General features: G+C 50.9%; 1 protein-coding gene across 6 annotated transcripts in view; it reads right to left on the bottom strand.

The window, feature by feature from the left end:
• Positions 1-3,158: 3,158 nt before the first annotated feature.
• MYCBP2 (MYC binding protein 2) overlaps positions 3,159-27,063 on the bottom strand; it is a 134,682-nt gene continuing 110,777 nt past the window's right edge. For all 6 annotated transcript variants that reach the window (XM_032956671.2, XM_032956673.2, XM_032956670.2 and 3 more), the window contains 13 exons: positions 25,825-26,138; positions 23,977-24,070; positions 19,403-19,522; positions 18,740-18,841; positions 13,516-13,644; positions 11,190-11,325; positions 9,636-9,742; positions 8,406-8,594; positions 7,776-7,883; positions 6,895-7,104; positions 6,588-6,695; positions 6,088-6,253; positions 3,159-5,627 (listed from right to left, as the gene is read on the bottom strand). In XM_032956671.2, the coding sequence (XP_032812562.2) occupies positions 5,512-5,627; positions 6,088-6,253; positions 6,588-6,695; positions 6,895-7,104; positions 7,776-7,883; positions 8,406-8,594; positions 9,636-9,742; positions 11,190-11,325; positions 13,516-13,644; positions 18,740-18,841; positions 19,403-19,522; positions 23,977-24,070; positions 25,825-26,138 (1,899 nt within the window). In that variant the 3' untranslated portion in view covers positions 3,159-5,511. The remainder of the gene's footprint in view (positions 5,628-6,087; positions 6,254-6,587; positions 6,696-6,894; positions 7,105-7,775; positions 7,884-8,405; positions 8,595-9,635; positions 9,743-11,189; positions 11,326-13,515; positions 13,645-18,739; positions 18,842-19,402; positions 19,523-23,976; positions 24,071-25,824; positions 26,139-27,063) is intronic.

Here is a 27,063-nt window from a genome sequence, read left to right on the forward strand (position 1 = left end):
GACTGTATTGTAAAGCAGTCACACACACACACAGTGACTGTATTGTAAGGCAGTCACACACAGTGACTGTTACAAAGCAGTCACGAGCACACACAGTGACTGTTGTTGTAAAGCGCTCCCAGGGGTGTGAGGAGGGAATGGGTAGCCGACAATTGAAAATGACAGCACGAGTATATATAGTGCATTCCGCCAGGCGTAGCGAAACCTCCGGTCGAGATGAATTTTAAATAAACACACTTTATTTCGAGCCTCAACCCCCCCCCACCCCCCTTATATAACAAAATTAATTATTTTAAACTTTTAAGTAACACGTAATTGTCAACGCAAAGGGGGAAGGGGAAAAAACCCATCATGAACGCAAACCACGATTCACAACAAGACACATACGAGTTCTATCTGAATCGGATGAGCCATACGAATGGGTCCTCCTGGGGGAGACTCAACCAGCGGCCCAATGCTCAGGCCCGCGTGGTGCATTGTTACAGCTGGGACTCGCCCAGCCCCCGTACCAACACCTAACATGGGCCAGCTATCATCGAAGGAATGACACGCGCGCGTACACACAACACCAAGACACCCCCCCAACCACCACCATGTGGTCTAAATGATTCTGTCGGGGTAAGTGTTGTTAGCAAGCACCAATGAAGGCCGGCACAGCGCAACGAGGTGGTGCGGTCAGGACCATGCCAGGCCATCTTTGCCTCCCCGGTGCTGATGCTGACGTGACAAATCGTGGATACCCCAGGTCACTAGGGCTGTAGTGCAGTGCACTAACAACTACACTACTGGCTCCTCGCGCACACAAAACACAACGCTCCTCCGTATAGCCTTAACAGACTGTTAGGGCAAGTGCTGTTAGAGGGCACCTATGAAGGCCGGCACAGCACACGGCGGGGTAGAGGGGGCAGCACCACGCCCGTCCGCCTTTGTCTCCCCAGTGGCGATGTTTACACACCGCACTAGGTACTCATTTGAGGCCGAGTCGTCCTTAGGGGAGGTCCAGGACCGGATCAGATAATCGTTACTGGTGTTCACCGTGAGCAGGAATCGAACTCGGGTCGACGGGTTTGTCGCGCAGCACGCTGACCGCTACACCACCGCTCCCCACACATCCCCACACACGCACGCATTCACAGACACACCAACACATTCATGCATAACCAAGCGCTCGCACACAAAGATGCCCCGTGTAGCCTACAAAGGCTGTTGGGATAAGTGGCCTCCGTAGATGCTCCCCAACAGCACTTGCCCAAACACAACAGCTGCCTTTCGCCCCACAAATTTACGCCGACATCACCACAGCACTTGTGCCAGGCTAGTTGCACTTTTGACAGGTCACAGGACAGACTGACAGATGCACCACCCGTGCTCCGGACTGTGCCTACACAAACAACATTAGCGGCCGTTCGCCACTAAGTCCGAATCTTTATCCTGGAGAAATCCCAATGAGCTGCTACGAAGTCCAGCAGTGGCGGTGACGTCACCGCGGTACTCGTGCCACGCTAGGTGCACGTAAACACACAAAGATCCCCCATATAGCCTTAACAGACTAGGGGCAAGTGCTGTTAGCGAGCACCTATGAAGGCCCGAACGGTACACGAGGGGGTGGGTGGCCAGCACCACGCCCGACCGCCTTTGTCTCCCCAGTAGCGATGTTTACACACCGCACCAGGTACTCATTTGAGGCTGAGTCGACCTAGGAAAGGCCCGGGACCGGTTCCGATAATCGTCACTGGTGTTGGCCGTGAGCGGGAATCGAACCCGGGTCGCCAGGTTCATAGCGAAGCGCGCTAACCGCTACACTATCGCTCCGTAAACACACGAACACATGCGTACACGAACACGCCAACAACCCTAATTAAACGCGGAGGGGGGGGGGGAACTTTATTGGGTTTTGTTTTCCATTTACCTCCCCTCGCTTCTCTTCACTCGGAAAAAGACCCCCCCACCCTTCACCAGCAGCCGTCGCACCGCTCAAAACAAACCAACGGTTTTAAAATTAACACAAATAAAGCTTTTGACACACGCGCACACGTGGCCGAACGAGCGACACGAAACGTCAATACTGCGACTCAAATCTTTGGGCTCGCGGATTTGGGGGCTGGGGGGGGATGTGAACGCAGAGTGAAGACGTGGGAACTACAGTTAAAGGTGGGCTCCCGGGGTCACGGTGGGGTTTAACCACCTCTTGCCTCCGAGGTCTTAAAAACAAATCCGGGACATCTCAAGGGAAGACGAATATCTCCGTGCGCAGGAAGAGGGATGACCTACTTGAGTTGTAACTGACAAGGGGACCTTTATTGTCTTGGGAAGACTCACAGATTTCCCAGGACAGCGATCTTCAACAAACTAGGGCTAGAGTCTCGTTGGGTAAGGTGGTTGTTGGGGCCAGTGTGGTTCCGGACAGGGTGAGTGGTTGGCGAGTGTAGTTAGGTCCTGAAACATGATTAGGGGTAACGACTGGCTTGGGTTGGTTGTGGTTTTGGGTTAAGTATTTGAGCTCGTGCCCGTTTATGGATAAGGGGTGGGGATCGTTTATGGTTGCAAGAGTGGTTTAGGTTAAGTCTTGGGTGGTTCGGTTCAGAAGTAGGGGTAGGGCGAGGTTGTGGTTGGCTGGGCTGTTTGTGGATTTGGGTTCGGTATTCGGGCTGGTTAGGGGTAGGATAAGCGTGCGGTTGGCGAGTGTGATTATGGATAGGCGTAAGGCAAGGGTTTAATTTGTTAATGCGGTCGTAGTTAGGGGTACAGTTATAGGCTAAATTAGTTTTTGGTAATGGCTGTTTAAGGTTGGCGAGTGTGGATATCGTTATGGACAGGGCTATATTCTGATTGGCTGTGGTTAGAAATCGTTCTAGGATGTGGTTTTGGCTAGTGTGGTTGTAATTAGGTTTCGGGCTCTGGTCTGGTTGTCGAGTGTGGTGGGAGTTAGGAGCAGGACGAGGTTTTTTTTGGGGGGCGGGTGTGATCGCGGTGTGACCATTGTGAAAACATGGCTAGGGTTTGTTCGATTTAGTTATGGGTAGGGATAGTATATGATGGGTTCGTGTGGTTGTAACTCAGCTTAGGGTCTAGTTGACTGGTGTGGATATGGTTAAAGGTAGAGCAGGCGCACGGTTGGCTAGTTTGCACCACGTCATAACATTCCACGACCTCCACCATTGACTTATAACATTTTATTCACTTTCCACATCTTGCATCACATCGCACTCATTATTTTTGTATACCGGAAACCCCTGCAAATGCGTCCGTGCGTGCCCTACACATATATACTCGTGTATTTTAATGTACGTATATATTATATTTGTTTTTTTGTTTGTTTGAAGAAAACGGAAAGATCCCAAACTCCTGGCTAATGGGGCTTGACCATGATTCTTCAGATGCGTCTTCGTAAAAAGTTGAATGTAAAAATGTTACCATTGTCACCGTCATGAAGTGTAATGTTTTTGCTATTATGCCCCAAGCTGTCAGTAGATCACCAGGTAGTAGAGCAATAATCAGAAACCTCATGCACAGAAAAGTCAGTGACCACCACGGCAGCCATAAAACATTGGAGAGATGGGCGGGGGAGGTTTTACAAAACAGAACCGAATAATCATCATCCTCGTCGCGCTTTTCCACGACGCGAAGGGGTTAATGGCAATCTTCTTCACGTGCGGTGCGATCGGCAACCGTGGTGACTGATGGGCCAATTATATCGGCCGAGTGTTGGCTGCGAGCAGAGCTCCAGAAAACGGTGGCACGCGCTCGCGACTAAGCGACACGCGGCGACACGCGTGTCTGGAGCAGCGCTCAAACCCAAAGCAAACACGAATAACACTACCAATAACGATAACAAATGATGATAACAAAACGTAAGAATAATAACGGTACAACCATGACCACAAGCCGCCTTTAAAAATCCCATATGAACAATTTACAAGCAAGTAGGGGGGTGGGGCGTGGGAAATCAAAACAAGAGCAGCAAAATAACAACGCAAAGTGAAATATGTATTTACAATTACCGTATATTCACAGTTGCGCGCTGGAGATCGATGCCCGCGCTGCCGATCGTTAATCAGGACCGTGTGGCCACGCGCTGCCTCCGCACGCGTGGGAGTGGGGTAACATGGTGACCTAACCTGACCCCCCCCCCTCCCCCCCAGACTCCAACTTGACCCTGACCCCATCTGAACTCAATTCCCAAGCTGGCCAACACGACACCAAACTATTCATTCATTTTCCATGTGACCCCCCCCCACCACAACCCACCCGGCCTTGTCAGACTCGCAACGATTTCTTTAACGTTCTCAGCTCCGTGCCCTATGATGAGACGCAACGTTACCCATTCGTGGGGGGCGGCAGGGTGGGGATGAGGATTTCGTTATAAGCAGTCATCTGAACGCTGCCCCCCCCACCATCACTGCTGCACGATTGCCATCAAACACGTACATGAGTAGTGGATGTGTGTATGTGTGTGTCGCTCCCAGCAGAGTCGCGGACAGGCATGGGTAACAGTTTTATTTTCGCAATATACCTGGGCACATTTGTACAAATGAGAAATTGATAAAGGTAGCAAGTAGTAGTAGGAGTATATAATTGCGTCGGCTGCCTGTGTCTGGTAAAGGAATTGTTATTTTAGTCTTTAACTTTGGCAACCTGCCAACGGCGCAAAGACATAAGTCGTGGATCGTCGGAGAAAGGGGGGTCGTGGCTTCTAGAGACACGAGCCACGCCTGACCACAACGTGAGTCGAAGTGCACTCGGACTCGAGAACGCAGATGGCTCAAATGGATCCGGTGAAATAAATCACAAGCTCATGAAACGCAGAGGGAGGGGGAAAAAAAAACCCCACCACAGACGGAGATTTCGCTCTGAATGTCCAATAAATAAAAAGTCGTCTGGCTGTACGCCACTAGTGGAGGTTCGTACAGCAAATCCCATCATCTTCCCATGATCCTCCCACTCTCGTCATCTCGTGCTCATCATCAAGAGGCCGGTGGATGGCTCGAGCGGGGCATGGGTGCGGTGGTAACCCCGCAGCCACCATTCCCCACCGAAAACAAACCTCCGGCGCCGCTCACGTTGCCTTTAAAATATTTCTCTCGCGCCAAATCACGTTAATTATCATCGTCGTCATCATCATCATCATCACCGCCTTAGTTTCTCACAGCCGCCCCATGAAAGGGAAAACCGCGCTCTCGCCGGACAGGCGGTAATCGCCCACGCGTGTGGGGCCATGGGCAGCGCTTTCCGTAAAATGAGAACAAGAAAGACGCCCAATAAAAATACCCAACGCGGGATCCGTCACACCAGCCTGGACCGCCTCTCTCCGGTTAGCGGACAGACGGCCGGCCGGCGTCCACGGTGAACCGGCGAGCGGGGGACGCGCGCCACCCTCGGCGGCGTCGCTCCGTCTCAAGGCGGCGTGCTCTCCGTCGCGCCATCGTCGTCGTCGTCGTCGTGGTCGCTGCCATTGTTGTAGTGGCCGCCGCCGCTCTGCCATTGGGGGACGTCCCCGTTCGGACGCGCGCGTCAGAACGTGTGCGCGTTGCGGCACACGCCGCATCCGAGGGCGAACTCCTCGCCCGTCGGGGGGTGCACGACGTGGAGGGGGCACTCGGAGCCCTCCAGCTGCTTGCCCTTGGGCCCTGCGAGGAGAGGGAGGGAGAGACAGACGGGTTTAATCGGAGTGCCTAGTCCGCCGGGAGGCGCAGGGTTGGAAAGGGCCGGAGATAGAGGCATCGAGTTGAAATCAGAGGCTGAAGGGCACTGGATAGAGGGCAGCCAGCAGAGAATGGAGGGCAGAGAATATAATGGAGGGCAGATATTGATTGGATGGCTGAAACGAGAGGGGAGAGAGGAAAGGTGGTAAACTGAGGAGTTTGGAGGCCTAAAAGCAAAAGGTTGATGAAGAGAGTAGAAGTAAAGGGCAGAAAATACAATAAAACTAAAATAATCGATAATCGTGACAATTCATCACCTGTGTGTGCGGCGGGGCCCGATCGCAAATCACCAATATGAAACTCTTGCACGCGAGCGCGAGAGTTCGTGCGGAGCGATGCCCCCGAGCACACGACAGGAGCGCATCTTGGCGCGAGGTCTACGCACCGGCGGGGCATCGTGGCAGCTCCTCCTTGGGCACGCTGGTCATGCGCTGGAAGTCGTCGTGGCACGGGTTGCAGAAGTGCGTGGTGCCGAAACAGAAGAACACTGCCACGGAGCAGCAGTAGCGGCACTTGTACTCGAGGAAGTCCGTGCCGTGCTTGGGGCACATCTACAGGGGGCGACAAGATCAGCGCGGCAAGTGAGGAGGCTTGTGCTGCGGGGGGCAGCAGTGTTGGTCATGGTAAGGAGGGTTTGGATGTTGACTGTGGCGTGTAAGGTTGTGTGGCTGCGGCAGCTTGTGGCAAGGAGGTTTGGCGGTGATTGCCGATGGTGTTAACCGTGGTTAGAAGGTTTGGCCTTAGCAGGCGTAGCCGTTGGCTGTGGCGAGTAATGAGGATTAGGGCGTGGTGGGTGTGGAGGAGGAACGGCTGTGGCAGGCATGGAGAGGGAACGGTTGTGATGGGTGTGTAGAGGAAACGGCAATTGCGGGCCGGCGGGCGGACCTGTGCACGCGACACGTCAGAGCAGCCGCCACAGATGAGCTCGCGGGGGTCAAAGTCGTCCCCGTGCCCGGCATCCACGTCGCAGCGCGCTTCACCGCCAAAGTAGGCCTGGCAGGCAGGGAGAGAGCACAGCGGTCACACGCGGCGTGCGAGGGGCAAGCACCGTGCGGAGAGATACCCGTTACAAGAACGCGGACACTCCGGTTACGGCGTAGGGGTCCCGTCGCGGTGTTCGACAGAGCCCGGGCATGCCTTGCTTAAACATCCCCCCACACACCACGCGCGACCCCGCAGCATCGGTCTGAACCTTCTTGCACTTGTAGCAGACGTAGTAGGCGTAGCGGTTCATGGCGTAGCCGGCCGGGTCGCTGTAGAAGCGCGCGCCGGGCGTGCTGATGGCCTCGCTCTGGTGCAGGCCCTCGTACTCGAGCCGCATGAGTGCTTTCCTGCGCACGTCCTCATACAGCTCCCCGATCGGCGCCAGCAGCTCCCGCAGCACAGGGTGGGCGATCTTGCTCTGTGCGCGCACGCAGAAGCAGAATCACAATATTTATTTATATTGGAGGAATCCGATGAGCTGTAAAGCTCTTTTTCACAGATGTCCAGTAAGGGGCGGGCAAGAACGATACAACACAGAAACAAAGATGCTGCCGCTGTGGCGAGGCGTTAACTACACTGCCACTACCCATAGACAGACAGATGTACACACACACACACACAAATATATACAAGAGATACACACACACAGAACACTGTGTATCGACTGAGAATCAAGGGGGAAGTCCTCACACTAAACAGTGGTGATGATGAGACTGTAAGAGCCGTCCTCAGAAGTTAGGCATCAATTTTACAACAACTACAGGATCTAGCGGAAGAAAGAAATCAATGACCGAGGTGCAGAGGTATCGCCGGCATCAGCCATGATGACTCGACATTGACCTGCAGACGTCCACCCCCACCTTCCTCTGACATTAGCGGAGTAGGGGGAACAGAGCTGGCGGACGGACAAACCTGGCAGATGGGACCGAAACTACAGGAGGAGCTGGCAGATGGAAGGAAGCGACAGTGAGCTGCAGTGGCATAGGACGGCATCGGCAACGATGACCTCTCAGGGCCTGAGCTTGGCCTCGGCCTTCCGCCGACGTACGCGGGGGTTGGGAAAAGGAACGGGCGAGCGGGCGGACTGACCTTGCAGATGGGGCAAAGCAGGAAGCCAAAGGTGATGCGCGGTCCCACCCAGCGGTTCTCGAGCACGAGCCGGCAGCAGTGCAGGTGGAACACGTGGGTGCACTCCAGCTGCATCGGATTCACGCGGGGTGGGGGGGGGGGGGGTGTGTGCGAGTGTGCGTGTGTACACGTGCGCTCGGGTCAGCTAGGAGATGCAGACAGGAGGGACTGAAGATTCAGACAGGAGAGATGGCAGGCACAGGTAGAAATAGATGGGAGATGCAGACAGAGGAGATGATTGATGCATACAGGAAGAGACAGTAGGTACAAACAGGAAGAGATGCGAGATGCAGATAGCAGAGATTGGAAAAGCAGACAGCAGAGACGATGGATCCAGTCAGGAGAGATGCTAGGCACAGGTAGAAATAGATGGGAGATGCAGACAGAGGAGATGATTGATGCATACAGGAAGAGACAGTAGGTCCAAACAGGAAGAGATGCGAGATGCAGATAGCAGAGATTGGAAAAGCAGACAGCAGAGACGATGGATTCAGTCAGCAGAGATGCTAGGCACAGACAGAAGAGATGGGGGAGATGCAGACGGAAGAGAGAGAAGATGTGGACGTGTAGCCGAGGGGGGTCGCTGTGTACCTGCACGGCCGGCGCGGCAGACAGCGCCTCGGTAAAGCACACCATGCACATGTCGTCCGCGTCCTGCTTGAGCCGGCTGCTCGCCTTGCTGCAGCCGTGCAGGCAGGGCAGGCAGGAGCTCTCGTCGCGCACGCCACCACACGCGTGCCCGCAGCCGTGGGTCTTGGCGCACGCCGTGCGCGCGTACTCCTGCGCGCATTCGCGGGGGGCACAGCGACGTTGGCGCGTGGGCAGATCGCGCCGGGCAGCCCCACAACATCTTCGGGGCAACCTCTCGCAGTTAACATTTCAACGACGTCTCGATACGTATGGGGGTGTCATGTTTTGACGCCTGCGGTTTATTCGTGGAATATTTCTCCGTGAATTCTGCGGTTCTAATTATGTCCTTGCTTATGGCGACAATGCGTGCAGGAGCTATATGCCAATGTCGAGGTCTGTGGGCCACGACGAGAGGGATTCAGGAGAGAGTGTGTAGTTTTGCTGTTGTAATGTGCACTAATAAAATAAATATTTGATTGATTGAATGGAACGTCAATTAAAGACGTTTTCAGATCGCGTAGGAAAAACTCAAGTGAAGTGGTCTACAAATGGAGGAGTAGTCTGACGCAAGGTTTAGTTTAGCTATTCAACGTTGTTTATTTTCGTTTGTTGTTTATATCGTCTGTACTGCACTTCTATTTGATGACTGTAATCTGATCTGTAATGACTTCCTTCATGAGTAATTATTTTCAAATGCCCCTTTGTTCTGGCGCCTCGAGACGGCAGGCGTGGCGGTCTAAATGATAAAGGAAGATGACAACGCGAGGCACCATGAGCAGTGAGCACTGATTTTAATCGTTCGATAACGAACGTGTCGTGAACGGTGGGAGCGGTGACTCGGCCCAGCGGCAGAGCAGCTCGCCGCTCATTGTTGCAGAGGCTCGAATCCAGCGGCCGCCCTAATTAATACCGCCGTGTGGAATAACCGTAAAAACACTACGCGCCGTCGTCTTGCTTCTCAGCGGACGTTAAAGATCCCGTTACGTCGTTCTCAGGAGCAGGCTGTCGTATGCTGGGCGTCACGGTCCAAATTTTCCAAGTTAGAAAAATGACCCGCAGATCACCCATTTGGGAAAACTTGGCAGGACCCCTCATAAAACTAGAGTTGGGAGAATCGGCGAGTCTTTCCTGGGTAAACAAGCGGAATCACAATAATAAGAATAATGCGCCCCAGTTATTGCAGCATCGAACCTGGCAGTCGGGGTCGGTGCAGACGCTCCCGACAGCCGAGAGCTCCGTGTTACTCCGCGACGCGCAGAACCGGCATGCCTCCACCATGCTGCTGGCCGAAGCCTTGCCTGCTCAAGAGCACGCACGCACCCGTCGATACACGGGGGCACGTCAATACGGAGGAAAGGTTACAACAAGAAATGTCAAGACTCAACGCGGCGCAACCTCAATCATGGGAACCGCTCGATGAGGCCTCTGAGGCTCGTTACAACCCGAAGAGCAGCGCGCACAGAAAGTTGTGATCGTTTGCTGGTTTGTCACCCACCACCGGAAGGTGGAGAGGTGAGTGGATGGGTGGGTGAGTGAATGAGTGGGTGAGTGAATGAGGGGGTCAGTGATTGGATGATGGGCGAGTCAGTCGTTCAGTGAGCGGCTGGGTGAGTGGTTGGGGAGATGGATGAGTGGATGACTGGATAGGCGAGTGTACGATGGGTGAGCAGGTGGACATGTGGGTGGGTGGATAATAAAAGAAAAAGACACGACTCATGGAACGATTGGATTTTAACAACGTCAGGGACTGTGAGCCGTAAAATAAAATAAAGCAAAACTAAAAATCAAAAGGCTGTCTGTGGGATACATCCAGAGAGCTGCCGCTCGATAACCCGGGGCTTGAGATAATCGGCGTTCTGCTCAGGAGCTCGGCACTAAATTACGGCAGACGCGAGCGAGCTCATTGCCTTTTGGTGGCAGCAGCATCGGCAGCATCAGCAGCATCAGCAGCCTGGCTGACAATTTCAGACTTTACTGTGAGAAACGAGGAGTGGGAGAGGCACCTCTGTAGAGCGACCGTGTTGAAAGATGGGGGGCATACAAAACACTCCAGGCAGGGGGGGGGGGGGTAAGGGGGGGCATGACACAATTGCTGTTAAACAACACTGAAGCAAATGTTAGATGCTAAGCGCAATGAGTAACGCTTACGAACTGCTTTTGTTTCTCTCTTGTACCAACATTTCTAGATCTGAGGATAGGAATTGAGAGGGGGATGGGTTCAGCTCAAAGCACAGGCTGGCAGGAGAGAAGGCGATGTGGAGGGAGGGAAGGAGGGAGCAGGGCTGTAGTTAAATATTTCACCACCCGGGGTCAGGTGCCGACCTCCCAACCCGCCCTTCCCTCCCACCATGCAGTGTGTTGTCCTTTTGATGTCCACGGTTGGGGACGTACGGTGCAAAAGAAGTTCAATATACACCATCACCAGGACCCCATCAATTATTAGCCACCAGCCACCACTGCTCACTTCGTTTACAACAATTTGGCTATTAATTCAGGTGGTGCTCCCCCCCCCACCCCTCAGGAGCAGTGCCTGGGGCCTGCCCTGTCCTTGCTACAGCCCTGGGAGGGAGGGAGAGAGGGAGGGAGGGAGGAAGGAAGGGAGGGAGGGAGAGAGGGAGGGGGGGAGGGAGAGAGGGAGGGGGGGAGGGAGAGAGGGAGGGGGAGAGGGAGGGGGGAGGGAGGGAGGGAGGGAGGGAGGGAGGGAGGGAGGGAGGGAGGGAGGGAGGGAGGGAGGGAGGGACATACCCGTAGTCTGCTCGCGGAACTCCACCATGGCCTTGAGCGTCTTGGAGTCGGCGAGTGCCATGAGCCAGAAGAGCTTCGTCCGACCGCAGCCCTCGTGCAGGTCCACCTTGATGGCCTCTTCCTCCTCCTTGAAGACCTGCGCGACCACAGGGGAAAGGACGCCGTTTTGCCGACGACGTGCCACAGATCAGGAGTGCAGTTTTTGATTAATTCACATGCTGAGGCCGGCCGGCTGGCCCCCAGAGGTCAGAGCTCTCAGCTAGCACCGCTGAGATCCTGGGATCACATTCGGGCAGCTGCCTTTGGTTAAACCGGGTTCTCAAGCATAGGGGAGTTGACCGTCTAAGCCCGGTGACCAATGACTGCACGCAAAAAAACACGTTAAATTTAATTCCACACTTATGTTGGATACATTCCATCGCTGACAATTAAAAATATTGGTCTAGTTGCCACGCGACAAACATTACCCTGAGTGCCTGGAGAGATGCCCCCTATTGTATAGACCATAAGTCACTTGAAGGGATCTCAGAGGTAGCTCTGTGGTATCTGCTTCCACGGGTCATTCTAGAAGGCAAAGGGCCACACTGCTGTGTGAGAGATCTGAGTGGATTTTCTGTCTCATGGCGTGACACCGTGCTCGCAAAATGAGGATGGAAAATTGGGAGGAATAACACAAAACATTAGGAAAGTGTCAAATCGCTTCTGCAACGAGTGACGAGCAATACCGATGGGAAAGACATCGTGTGATAAATGAGATATATCGAGAGACAGGGTTTTACCTGTTAATATGAAAATAGTTTAGTTTTATTTGTATATATTTTTTAAAGTGATTACAAGCTGCTCCTACTGGACATCTGTGAGAAAGAGCTTTTTACAGCTCATCGGATTCCTCGAGTATAAATATATATTCCGATTCTGATAGACGCATAGCAACAAAGACAGACAGACAGAGAGAGCTAGACAAAAATAACCCAATTATGTTATACACCAAGTACAAAAAAATGCGGATAAAGGGCAAGAGAGAGAACTTGCTCTGGATGACAAACATCGACATCGGAGAGATCAAAGGTTAGGAAAATGGCACAGGAAAAGCGCCCGCACATGTTCACGGAGAATAAAACGAGCCATGGCCCACTCTGTCAATTTTTGTATTTGCGCCCACAAAACGAGTTCGATTTTCGTAAAGGACATTAGTTTGTGGCTAAATCTGTCTGCCCCGCTTTTTTCAGCTGCCCAACTTCTTTCTCCTCTCACTTTTGTTTCCCCCTCCCCCCCACCCGCTCAGGATCCATGTTCAGAATGAAACATCGGCCTCCTCTAGGCCGGAGAGGGAGACAAGGGGCTCGGCTGGGACAAAATTAAGAAAATAAATGGGCAGGCAGACAAATATACAGAGAGACACACCGACTGGATGGATAGGTTAAGAACGTTGGGCTAACATACAGGCAAGGTAACTCACAGACAGGATGTAGAGACACACCAGCACACGGACGGACAGACAAATAGGCAATAAGACAGTCACACAGAAAGAAAGCCAGGCAGACATGAGGCATATGGATGAATGTATAGATGGGCAAAAAAATCAGAAAAGGCAGAGGGTGGCCAGGCTGACAGAAAAACAGGTAGGCAGGCAGACAGACAGGACACTCAGGCTGACAAGAACACAGGTAGGCAGGCAGACAGACAGGACACTCAGGCTGACAAGAATACAGTTATAATTAAAGGTAGGCAGGCAGACAGGACACTCAGGCTGACAAGAACACAGTTATAATTACAGGTAGGCAGGCAGACAGACAGGACACTCAGGCAGACAAGAACACAGTTATAATTACAGGTAGGCAGGCAGACAGACAGGACACTCAGGCTGACAAGAACACAGTTATAATTACAGGTAGGCAGGCAGACAGACAGGACACTCAGGCTGACAACACAGTTATAATTACAGGTAGGCAGGCAGATAGACAGGACACTCAGGCTGACAGAAACACAGGTAGGCAGGCAGGCAGACAGACAGGACACTCAGGCAGACAAGAACACAGTTATAATTAAAGGTAGGCAGACAGGACAGACAGACACATGTAAACACACGCACAAGCAAAGAAGCAGACAGCCAATAATGCAGACAGACTGACAACAAGAGGCGGAGGGACAGACAGACAAGGCTAACCTAACACACACACAAAGAGATCAAAAACCGGGCAACACACTGTGCCCGAGCTCCCATCGTGAGGCACTGTGGGAGGCAGGTGCCCAGGAGGGGGCCGGTAACACGGCGCGCGCGGTGTGGCGCGGTTAATAACGCGGTAAGCACGGCTATCGGCCGCACCTGTCTCTGGTGGGAGCGTGTGCGGCGGTGCAGATGCAGGAAGCGGTCGCAGTCGGCGCACAGGTTCCCGCACGCACTGCAGTGGATGATGGCCGACGTCTCGCCGTCATCGTGGTTGTCGCACATCGGCTGTGGGGGAAAAACGGATCGCTCACTCGTCCATTTGCCCGCTCTCTCATTTGCCCGCTCACCCATTTGCCCGCTCGTGCATTTGCTCATTCATTCGTTCAAACGCTCGATTAGTTTGCTCACGCGGTTACTCGCTCGCTCGATTGATCGCTCTCGCTCACTCGTTGCACTCTCTGTGAGGGCACCGCGCCTCGGCTAATGCCAGTTTCAACGAATTCTAAGAAAATCTATCCACATTACTTCCAATTGTGGCCTCGTTACATTGGCTCCCAGTTTGCTGCCGAGTAGATTTCAAGGTTCACTTTTTGACTTTGCAGCCATTTGTTAATCAACTACTGGGTGAGGGGCTTCCCCATGCTCCGTCAAGACATATAGATTGTTCTTACCATACTTCACCATGCTGGTTAGTGCGGATGGAAGGGAGGCTAGAGACCGATTCAGATATCACTTACCACAGATGTTAGTCATGGTGAGAAATTGAACTCGGGTAGCCAGGTTCAGAGCGCAGTGAACTAACCACTGCGTCCCCCGCATCTCTCACACTTTTAGACTTAAGGGGACTCGATGTTAAGCTCTTTTTTACATGACTGGACTCAAGTCACTTTATATTGCAATCCAAGTGAAGAAGATTTTCTTTAACCGGGTGAGAACTCAAGAGAACCAGGATATGAGTCTTATTTGCAAAAGTGACCTGGGGTAAACCAAAACGACAAAGGTTAAAAGAAATAAAATAAAGTACAGAAATAAAGCAAACAGAAATCATTGGATAAAAACAACCACGTCAAGTGAACACATCTACGATACTGTACAAACATAAATCAACGTTAAATCATACATTCCCTTCTCGCGTAAGTCGGTTCAGGCAGATTTTTTTTTATACAGGGACAATCAGGTTACAGAAACAGTGAATGGATAGCGGGTGACTATTGTACGAATGTAAACAGACAAGGTCATATGATGTCAAACGCATCATTTAACCTGACCTCACGGTGCGCTGGGCTATCCAGACGACCTCGGTTGATCATGCACACGCTGCGGGAGACGGAACCACTTTGCGCCGAGTTCCTCACCATTGCAACTCCTCGCCAAACCTCATCGAGATCTGACGATTTCAGCTCACATTTTAAAATCTCACCTGAGAATTAATCCGCTTCGAGATGTGTTTTTAATGATCGATTTTGCCTCCTGCTTGCGAGTTGTGCTTGGATTGTAAAGTGCCTTTTGCGAAGCTTTCTTCGCGATATATTATCGCGATGCTTTTGCTGGTTTAATCGTTCACTCGCCCGCCTATTGATCCCCTCGCCCGCTCCATGCACTCGCTCTCCCCTATTCTGTCACTCACTTGCTCACCCATTTGCTCCCTTGTCCCGTCCGCTAGCTCACTCACCCCAGCGTGTTTGCTCACTTGTTTGGTCACTCACCCGACCGTTTGTGTGCACGCATACGACCTGGCGACCTGCCCGTGGGCCAGCGATGAATCGCCGAAGAGACGGACAGACAAGCGCAATGCATGCGTTGCCATTTGCGTGTGATGGGAAGCACCGGTGGTGCATCCGTCAACCATTGGAGTCGGTTAACCCATAAATACCTGGGTCTAATTCGTGACCTGCCAGCGAGCTTTTCACACTTCATGTGATGGCCTCAACGTTCACCTCGCCCTGCATAAGCATTGTGGTGGTGATGTCACCACCACTTAGTGGCGAATGGCGGCCGCTGTTGCTGTTGTACTCACGGCTGTCATGTCTGTGATGAGTCGATAGCGTGAGTGTGCATCGAGGGGAGTGGTGGCGTACCGGTTAGTGCACTGTGCTACGACCCCTGCGATGGAAAGCCACGGCTAACACCAGCGGCGAGTGATATCAGAACTGCGCATGGGTCTTCTCCATTGGTCGATTCAGAACTGAGAAGCCATAGAAGGGGCCAGTTCGTGGTGCTGGCTGTACCATCCTCTCGTGTACTGTGCCTGCTTTAATAGATGCTCTCTAACAGCACTTACCCCAACAGTCTTCGTAGTAAACAGAGGGGAACTTTGTCTGTGCGAGCATGCACAAATGTGTGTCTCATGGTGTGTAAGTTTGCACGTGTGTGGGCATGCACAAGTGCGTGTATGTTTGAACGCGTGTGCGCCCTTGATAAGGACAGTGGGGGAGTGATAGGGGGGGCATGGGAAAAGGGAGGATGTGATGGTGGTGGGGGAAGCACTGCCCATCAGACTCGTGCATGTAAATGTAAGTGAATCTGCGCACAGCGTGACACGCTGATTTATTGTAATAACCAAAAATGAATAAAGAATTACGAATCGACCTTGATTTGTCCGAGTACGGAATTTGGGCTGCGAGGCAGCACAGCGGCGGGGAGTAATGAGACTCGAGGAGCGATTGCGCGCACGTGGGAGCGTGGGAGCGAGCGGATGAGCGTGCCGAGACAGCAATTGAGAGTGGAAGGGACAGAGTATTATAGATGAAGGAAGGAGATGGGGAGACAGGGGGAGGTCGGTTGGAGATGTGAGGGTAGAGGGAGAAGAGACGATGAGGAGGGAGTGTGTGGGGGGGGAAGATGGCAGAGACTGTGAGTGTGGGTGAGTCGGGGGTAAGGATATGATGATGAGACAGGAAGGAGGTGGGCTCTAGGGTTTAAGGGACAGGTTGGGAGAAGGGCGGGTAAGAGAAAGGAGTCTGACCAAATTACTCGGAATGCGCCAAATCGACAGTTTTCGGAAGCTAAGCAGATGTACGTGTGGAGCGGTAGTGCAGCGGTTAGTGCACTGCGCTATGAACCCAGCTCGCAGAGTTTGATTCCCGCTCACGTCCACCAACATCAGTGACTATTATAATTATCTGAACCGGTCATGGGCCTCACAGAGGTCGACTTAGTCTCAAATGAGTACATGGTAAGGTGTCTAAACATCACCACTAGGCAGACAAAGGCAGTCGGGCGTGGTGCTAGCCACTCACCCCCTTCACGTGCCATCCTGGAAATTATAAGTGCTCGCACTTGTCTCAAAGTTTGTTGAGGCTATATGGGGGATCTTTGTTTTTGTTATCATGGCTCCGAGCTCTTGCCTCATATGCAATTTGTTTATGTAAAATGTTCTGTGAGATATACAACAAAGCCGAAAGCGTTTTTAATGATAGTTTCGCATGAATTATAGTTTATATATTACATTCTTATTTTCCAGCTGTATTTATTTTTATTTTCCCGATTGTTTCATATATTTTTTTTCTGCACCGATATTTTTTGCCGTTGCGCAGAATTTTTTTTTCGTAAAAACTAGGTGTCCTTTGTACAAGATGCTATGGTGACAGCTGACGTTCATACGTTTATAAAACAATAAATAATGGCCTTTATTTACACACGAGAGCCTCACCCGAGTCTCAAAACTCTTTTTTTGAAGAGTCTTTCCTACGTTGTAAGTTTGGTCAATTCCACTTATGAGTGTTTCGTACGTGGAAGGCATTGGAGTACCTGGAGAATACTCACACATAGAAGGGGATAATACACAAACACTCAAAGATAAAATTCAAGAATCCACAGCTGTACTGCCATCTCCTGGTCACCTTGCAACCCAGAATAACAATCTTTATCTATTATATAAAAGGCCCGGCGTTCCATTTGTCCGTCAACTAAATTATAAGAGCCTTTCAGAAGGCCTGAATCAAAAAGCCTACACACCCTACATAGAATAGAACCAGTAGTATCTGCACACATTGGGGGTGGGGGGGAAGAAGAGGACATCAGTGAAGGCGACGGGCGAGTCGCAAAGTGTTAAAACGCCCCCCGCAGGAGCTGGCAAACCTTCCAGCTACACACCAACAGATGCAGCTCTTTTATCAATCTACTGAAGGCCTCCCCCCATGGCATATTGGTCACTGGAAATAAATGACCATACTTCACCACACTGGGCAATGCGGGTTGGCAAGCATTAGCCATTGAAACAGGGGAAAAAAAAAATTGGGATTTAGCTACACTGCCCTCTGCTGCCCATAATGTTGCCCCACAGCAACCTATAGCATCTGTTATGCACGATGTTCGACCAGTCCAAGTACAATCCAGGCTCAAAGTTTCACTTCTAAGGTCGGGTGCATCGTGACTACTTTGGTCATAGGCTCAGCCGTACACTTAGCACGTACGTTCTTGCAAGACCGGGCGACTTGGTCGTATGTGCCAAGTCAAAGGTGAAATATGACAAACCAACAGTTGGCGGCAGGAAGGAGCAGGGAGGGTGAGGAGGGCAAGGAGAGAAGCTGGGAGAGTGATGCGTACGAAACAGGGCAGACCAAAGAGGTTAAAGAGAGAGGCAGGGAGAATGGGGCAGTGATTATTCGGGTCGGCATGAGTAAGGGGGGTTCCGAGTGAGACGGAGCGTGGACGGGAGAGAGGGTAAAAGGAGAGCCCGAGAGTGGCGAGGATGAGCGGAAGGAACAAGGAGATAAACGGAGTCCGGGGGTGTGTGTGTGTGGGAGAGGTGGCGGTGGAGGTGAGCGTGGGAAATGAGTGACTGGAAGGGTGAACAGGGAGAGGTTTATAAAGACGAGGCCAGAGACGGGGAGGTTAGAGGGTGAAAAGGGCAAGGAGAGTGGCTGGGATAATTTCTATGAGAAATGGGGATGAAGACGATACAAGGAAATGCAGCAGAGACAGGGAGGAGAGACAGGGAGGGAGCACATGGACTATGGTGGGGGCGAGACGAACGAGGGGGTGGGGTGGGAGGAAAGGAGCGGATCAGAGGGGAGGGTAGGAGGAATGAGCCTGCGAGATGGATGAAGATAAAACAAGGGGGAAGGAGGGAGGTGGTAGCAGGGCAAGAAGAGACAGCAGGAGCATTCGTAGCGAGCGTGTAATCAAGACAAGGCAGGGCTGTGCAGAGAGGTGAGAAAGAGAGGCAGGACGCCGAGTGCCAGGATGGTGATTAGCAGGTTCGTCAGGAGGAAAAGGTGAACAATAGGGGGTAGGCAGGAGGACGAGCAAGGTTAAGAGGACAGACGGGGTGACACGCCAACAGGGTGGGGGTATCGGTGGAGGATGACGAAGAGGAGCCAACAGGACGAGGGGAGAGAGAACGCATGCGGGCGTTAACGAGGGATCGTGCCCTCACCATCTGCTTCTGCTGGCCGTCCTTGCTCATCCAGCGTCCGGACGACAGCCGATCCACATGGTCTTGGTCGAGGACGCAGAGGGACGCCAGTGCCAGCCAGAGCTGCGCGCGTTCATCGCAGAGCAAAACAGGCATGACACGTGAACCCGATGACAACCGCAAGCTCCACTTCGCACCACCAACACGCTGTAAACACATAACAAACATCCCTCTGGGCACCCTTTCACAGGCTGCCCGGGAAAGTACTGTAAGAAGATCGAGGTGTAGTCAGCAACGAGCCCGGCCGAATTGGTTTTGCCTAGTGCTGAATGCACTTAGGGGAGGCCCAGCATAGGTTTGGATAATACGTACGACTAATGTGAGCTGCAGCTGGGATTTTAACGAAATCTGCACAACGTGTGTGTGGCAAACAGCTTGGCGGCGCTAATTTACTGCTGCCGTGAGAGCGGTGTGGCGCTGTCTGTTGTTGCGTGGCGTGGCGTGGTACTATGCGGCGTACACCCGAGTGGTGTTGATGCACTGCTGTGGAAAGCAGAATGGTGTGGTGCGTCGCGTCGCTGCGCGGTATGTTGCAGTGTGGCACACACACGGATGATGCTGATGCACGGCTGTGGAGAGCGGTACGCTGCCGCGTGGCGAGGTGCGGTGTAGTGCGGCACATACCCGGGTGGTGTTGATGCACTGCTGCGGAGAGCGGTGCTCCTCCTCCAGCTTGGTGAGAGCGATGATGGCCTCCGCGATGGCGTTCTTGGTGACGCGCGACCACGCCTCCGACAAGTGGCCCTGCCGGCGAGATTCGTGTTTTCGATTTTTGTCGTACTTAAATAGGGCCCTACATTAATAATCACACTACTATTCAAAATCATTTATGCCTCGAGTGTCCTGGCTGGCTGCTAACTGGGCTCCTCACCACCCCATTATTAACTTGTTCGTGGCTGCGGGCCGTTGCCACCAAAACTAGCTGGGAAACTGGTTACAGGGTCTCAAGGGTGGGTGGAGGCATTGCATCCATGGTCCCCGCACTCCTCCACTGGATCCAGCATGACGTCATGCCATGATTTGAAAAACCCATTTCGAATTCTCAGAGCAGCGATGGGAATGTTCATACGACTGCATCCTTTTGGCTACCTCATTTGTACCGTCTCTCCTACTTCATACAGTAGTCACATTTGTTCCGCTTGTCTCGTCTGTACGGTCTCACCTGTACCATGCGTTGTATTTGTTTGTGTCTTGTTCTGTCTGTCAGTCCGTTTCATAGCAATAGTTCTGATCGTATAATTTGTTCCATCATGTTCATTCCGATCATTCACCAACAGTATACAACTGCATAAAATGTGCACGAATCAAAAACAACAGACTCCTAACACGCGTGATTTAATGTGTATATATACACGTTTGTGAGAATGATACACTTGAAGAAATAACTCATCACTCGGCTAATCGGTAACACTGACAGATGACGAGACTCGGTCTGTTTGACTCCTTAAACACTTCTGAAAATTGCATGTAAAACCTGTGAACTACCCGATAATTTAATTCTTCAGACTTATAATTACCACTTCTTATGCACACCTGATAATTACACACTGCAGCAGATGTTCGTGTGCCCTTTGTGCACATTGTTAAATCTAACTGAGAATCTCAATTAGATTAAACAATGCACATAAAGGTGTGCATGATTTTGTGCACAAAAGCTCTTAGCCTTGTCCAGACCACCAGCTCAAAATAACTAAATGCGTGGCCATTTTTGTCGATGAGAAACCAACTCCAAGAGTTTAGGAAATGTGGCTCATCTCAACAGGCAGCGGTGAACCAATGACACAGCTCTAGGCCGGTTTAATTCTCATTAGGACTCATCAGTAAAAGTCCAGTCATCAAAGTTCGATTTCTGCCATATACCTCTGGGAGCAAGCTAGTGACCCAGTGCTTTGGTGGCAAGGTTAAGTGGATCACACGGAGATGTTGTGTAGCTCCCAAACCCGTTGTGGGGGGGGGGGGGTGCATCTGTGCAGACTTTTCGGCATTGTCTTCTCTATTTACACGGTGGGTTTTCTCCACGTGCTCTGGTTTCCTTCCACATCAAAGCAAAACACTCCTCGAAAAACACACACAATTGGCCAAAACATTCTTGTGTAGGAGGACCTTCCTGAAAATGGGTCTTAAGACTCAAAGAATAAAATAACGGTGTTTATCAAATGCAGGACTGCCATAGTGTCAGTCGGCTGGATAAGATAGATTACTGAAACTAAGAGTGGAACACTAAACTCTAACAACCTAACCATGGATCTGTGTTGTTGGCAATGAGAGCATCGCAGTCTTATCATAGTATCGTCACAGACAAAGCAACGAGATAATAAATAACCCCACTCCATTTCCAGCGCCCAGCACCGCTGGAAGAATATAGTCTAATCTGTTTATCTGTCAGCACACGCGCCAGTCCCTAACAAACACCAGCAAGCCGCCCCCGCTCACCGTAAATCAGAACATTACTCTCTCTCTCGCGCGCGCTCGCAACACTGCGTTGCACACCGTTTAAGTTCGCAACGCTCTAATCGATACGGCGGCGACGGTGGCTGCCGCGGTGAAATAACGCGGCGGATAAAAACGGCACGCAATAAAAGAGCCGGGTTTTGATGCGCGCCCTGCGCTGCATCGGTTGCATCTGGAGACTTGAGGCACAGCTGAAGATTTAACTTGCTTCGGGTGGCGGCTTTAGCGCCGTCTTTGCCAACAGCGCATCCATGTTGTCACAGGAAGGCGACCGTGGTTCTCAAGTTTAAAGGGGAATGATGGACGAATGAAGTGGACATCGAAGCACATGCACGGTCCTTATTCTCAATCCACTGCTGGATGGATGAGGGGCCTCCCTACACACCGTGTGGGCCATGAAGGTTATTTGACCGTACTTCGTCAAGCTGTAAGTACAGGTTGGCGACAGATGGAACCATAGATGCTGGACTATAGTATGGTACAACTAATTTATTTAGTTTCACTGCCCTCCAATGACAATGTAACCCCACGGCAATCTACAATAGCTGTTTTATGCATGGTGAAAGCCCATCCAAGCACTATCCAGGATCAAAGCCTGTTTAGCTTCCGAGATCTTTCCAGATCAGGTGCATTCAGAGTGATTTTGTCATATATCAATTTTTGTTACCCACCCTTCTCACAGCCTGTCCCTTAAACGATAGCACAAAACCTCCTTCCTATCTCATCATCACATCCTCTTTACCGGGTACATCGAACTACTGTCAGTGATTCAGATGGTAGCGATCACGAATAAGAAGAGCTGCAACTCGTGCAGGGCACAAGGAGCAGAGGGAGACCGGGGTTGAGGTGGGTGTGAAACAAGATCCGAAAGCAGTGGATGGTAATTGCAGAAGAGGCACACACACACACTCAGAGAGGAAATCCAAGCAGCCGGATTGGTACTTTTTGGCTTAGAAGCAGCAGCAAAATCGATAACAATTTTAAATATATTTAAATTCACACAACTGTCACGATGTATCTCGAGATAACAATGATGAACAATCACTCAATTTATGGTTATCGCCCTATCTCCAGCTCAGGTTATGGCTCTCTCAAAAAGAAACTTGAAATTCGAGAGAGGATTTTTTTGTTCTTTTTTGTATACTGCTTATCGTTTTACTACTTTTTTATTCTTGAGTTGTAAACAGAAAGCAATAACATCTTTCAAATAAATCAGCCGGGTGGTGGTTCCGATTGGCTACTACGCACGTGGCCTGTAATCCAGCACTGTGAAAGTGAGGGTTGGTGGATCGCACAGATGTTGTGATACTCCCTTGCCGTAGGTGTCGAGGAGGTGTCGAGGAGGTGCCGGTACCCCTGGATTGCCTTGAGAAGGCAGCACAGCAAAACGTGGACTAACATAATGCCCCTTTTTAATGGGATAGTGCGTTGCCCCCTCGCATGCATGGGTTTTCTCCGGGTGCTCCGGTTTCCTCCCACATGTGAATACTCGTGAAATGGCTGACATGACCTTAACATATATAGGATGGCAGAGCTTAGGCAACTGTTGGTTCTGGCTCCTCACCTCTGGCTGCTACTTTTCCCATTCGTCTGTGGTTCCTCCTCACACACCTCTAGGTCGTTCTCTCTCGTTGAGAGCAGGCTGATTATATGCGGCGCGTTACAAGCGGAAATTATTACCGTCGTTCCTAACAGTCGTATGGCGTAGCATTTTCATTGCTGTAGAGTCGTGCAAACTGTTACTATAATTGTTTTGATGCCGTGTAAACTTTTCCACGTATCAAGATTATTACGTAAATTTACTTGACAAAAAGTAATTTGGTTTTTGGTTGTGCTGGCATACGCTCACTTAATTATCATTTACAACAATAACCTTGTTTCATTTATACATACACCCCCAAAACAGACAAACCTCGGCGATGCATCTAGCAATCCAACTGCAATATTCAGCAACTATAAACAAGACAAATTGGAGATCAAACCTTTGCATTTGTTCACACACTGATTACACGAGATAATATCCACACTTATTACTTTAATCGTATTTTTTTTCTCACTTAACTTTCCAATTGTGCTTTTCCACATCGCATCACAATATGAAGAAATTTCCACCCAGGAGTTTTCTCTGCGAGCAGCACACCACCTTGCTTTAGATAATGACCCCACAAGACGACACCACGGAACGTCTCAAAAAAATGTCTACCTTTATATTTTCTTCGAGTCTTCCCCCTGGACCCACGTGGTTTGGAGAGGCCCTTATCCAGCCGTAGACTGACACAAAGGCTCGACATACATGTATATGTCCTATTCCACAATTGTGTCAGGTTGTGCCGTCATTGTTCTGCACTGTGACCATGATGTTCTGTACCGTGCGATGTGTGTGTCGTGTGTGTGTTCAGCAACAACATCAACGGACTGGGGAGAAGTAACGAGCAGCAGAGTGCCGGGCGGCTAAAACACAGCAGGCTGGCAAAGTAGGAAGCACAGGTGGTACACGGCTGCTGGTTATATCTGTGAACTCAAAACACCTGGGTCTGTCACATGAGCTCCGATCAGCACAGTTAGCTACACACAGTGTGAAAGGAGTTCAACATACATACGTCACCTCCTGTCAGCGAGTGTTTCACACTTAATGTGATAGCCACCTAGCCCTGCATAAGCCCTGCATAAGCACTGCATAAGCCCTGTGGTGGTGGTGGTGATGTCACTGCTACTTAGTGGCGAATGGCGGATATTGTTGTACTCACGGCTGCCATGTCTGTGATGAGTCGCATGATGACCTCGGCGATCTGGGGAGGGGTGCTGCCCTTGAGCCACCAGTGGTGCTCCGGACGCTGGGAGCTGTGGAGAGAGATCGGCGGAGCTCCATCACAACGAGCAGACCAACATCTTCGCGTTGTCCGAGACAAAAAAACTGGGACACCACCCAGAACGCATTCCAACGGCCGCATTACTTGACTAACTGTCTATGGATGACTGGAGATAATTCTGCTGCTATTGGGATGTATGATGGGTTCTATTTCCTTCCTGTACTCCCCTCGTAGCTAAACCCAACATGACTCTGGGATATTTTACACTGACGAGGAAGCCTACGAATCCCTGTCATTGAAACGTCTTATTTATTAAACTGTAGGCTGGTGCACCCCCAGTGGAAATGGGGTACGTGTCAATCAATCAGTTTGGACCGCAATTCTGTACAAGGTCATTTGTCCACCTTTTTTGGTAACGGAGAAATACTCATTACATTAAACAGAATTGGACACTCAGACGAACCGACTTATTATCTACGCTGGGATGTTGATGATGCATTCGGTTTCATGTACATGCCAACCCTCTGACTTATTCCATTAAGAATACTTCTTCTCAAACTATAATTACTTTTAACTGATGAACGTATGCATTATGCAGATACATTTGAAATGTTGACTGTGTGCTTGCCTGATTACTGGAACTGCTTGGTAATTATTGTACAGTACATGCAATTTGTGGGAGGGAGATCATTGATTCGCGTAAATGAAACGTGACTCCCGCGTTATGACAGTTCATTGGATTGCGCAGAGGTAGAATTAATCCATCCTTAAAAGCTAATAAAGGACCTTCGTCAATACGCTATTAAATATTAAACGTGTAACGATTCACCCATTCAAATCTTCAATAAATCGTTACAAAGGGGAGAGTTACAATTCAATTCTGATTTAAAACAAAAAAAAATAATTGACAACTGATCGTTATAAACCAACTAGCGGTCTTGTTTGTCTTCTTTCAAGTATTTTTTCATGTCACAAGATGAGGTGTCCATTAGAAACTCCCAGACAGCTGTGCATCATCCTGTGTTAGAATCAGAATCTTTATTTATACTGGAGGAATCCGATGAGCTTTAAAGCTCTTTTTCACAGACGTCCAGTTAGACAACGGTCCATGGTAGTAGATGTTTATTTAACTTACACAGCTCTGAATCGCGCAATTTAACGGCTCAAAGTGCCGAACGTGAACAGTTGGCGCTCATGGGGGAGGCATGGCAAGGGAAGGTGGAGGAGAGAGCGTGGGATTTTATGCACAGGCATTGGGTTCAATGGCTGAGACCATCAACTCACTCCACTTGAGAACCCTATTGAATCACAACTTCGTACACGTAATTTCATGTCTGTCTCTGTTAGCCTACGGGTCCCTGTGAGTAAATGGGTCTCTAAGCAAGCCAATAGGTCTCTTTGTTAGTCTATGGGCCTCTGTGCGAGTCTAATGCTCTTTAAGTATATGCTTATCTAAACAAGTCTATGGGCCTTCAAAGGAGTTTATGGGTCTCTATGTATGTCTTATGGGTCTCTATGTATGTCTTATGGATCTCTACGTGAGCTGACGAGTCTCGATGCAAGGCAAGAGTGACACAGGGCTGAGACCATCCACTGAATACACTTGAAAATCCTGTTTAATCAGTTTGGCGACAGAAGCAGCGGATTCAAACGCCGGCTCCCACTCAATATTTCCAGCACAGCTTCTCTGACCACCCCGTGCCCCCTCCCCTACCCTGCACCGCCGAGCTACCCAACCACCACACCTCCCCCACTCCCCCAACAAGAACAGCATCCACCACCTACTTGGGATGGAAAGCGGACGAAAGAGTGACTGTCGCGATGCCCCGTCCGACGCCCGGCCCCAGCGACCCTCCGCTGGCCGCCACGGCAGCACCACCACCGCTGCCACCACCACCCTTGGCCTTGAGCTGCACGGTGAGGGCCTTGGCGATGCAGCCAAGGAAGACGTCGAGGATGCAGACGCGTGGGTGGTCCCAACCCTCCGACGAGTGGATGATCTCGCTGATGTCGGCCGGCGGGAGCGAGCGAACGCCTAGCACGCTCGCCAGCCGGCTGGGAGGCACCTCGGGCAGTACGCGCCGCAGTAGGGAGGCCACCTGGACGGAGAGAAGGATTTGCGACTCAATTAAGAACCCAGAACATAGTATTTCGGTTTTTTTGGGTAAATGTTGTGGTGGATGGGGGGCGGGGGGGGTGGAAAGGGTCACGTGATGCCCGTTATGATTCGGAGAGCGGAATGTGAGCTAAAGAGCCAATGAGGAATCAAGCGTTTGCACTCGCACTGGAATCGATTCGCCTGCTCTGAGGGCACGGTTGTTGCCCCAAAACGACAAGCGGCCAAGCAACAAACAGCTCCACTGAAGGCATAATAGACGAGAATGAATACATTTCTTGAATTGAGCAAGGTTACAAAATTTTGGTGGGTAAAAAAAGATTGAGAGATAATTCCCAAGTGGTGCAATGTGAGGAAAAGTCACAGAAAAGAGAAGGGGTTTGACTCGCAGCGTGGTGGTGGGTGCATGGGTGGGTGGTGGTTGGCCACAGTGTGGATAAGACAAAACGGCCAGTCTGAGGTAAATTCACGAGAACTATAGCCACGGTCGTAGCGACAGAGGAGCGACAAGGAAGTGACTTGACCTCCAGTGAGGGAGCGATTTGAGTGAATCATCAACCAGGGTGTGTCTGGTCAAATGTTGAAGCAGAGTGGCGCTCATTTAATTTGATGTCCCTGAGTCAGGGGGGCCAATAACTCCAAAAGGAAAACCAGAGTGGAATTTAAAGTAGGATCCCACCACTAAGCAGGTTTGAGCCTGGCTAGTACAAGTGTTGTGCGCTTGGGCGGTGAGGTAGGATTCTTGCATCCATCTGTGTTGATCTTTGAGCATTAATCACCCTTGTACTTGTGTGTTTTCCCCGGGTAACCCTAGTTGCCTGCAATCAGCTGTGAATGACCTTGGCCAAACATCCCTATGCAGGATAATCCTGAAAACAAGTCTGAAGACTCAGTGAGGCTTTTATGGA

This window comes from Petromyzon marinus, chromosome 18 (assembly GCF_048934315.1).
Source record: "Petromyzon marinus isolate PM22_M1 ecotype Great Lakes invasive population chromosome 18, UKy_Petmar_22M1.pri1.0, whole genome shotgun sequence".
In the NCBI taxonomy this organism is placed as follows: Eukaryota; Metazoa; Chordata; class Hyperoartia; order Petromyzontiformes; family Petromyzontidae; genus Petromyzon; species Petromyzon marinus.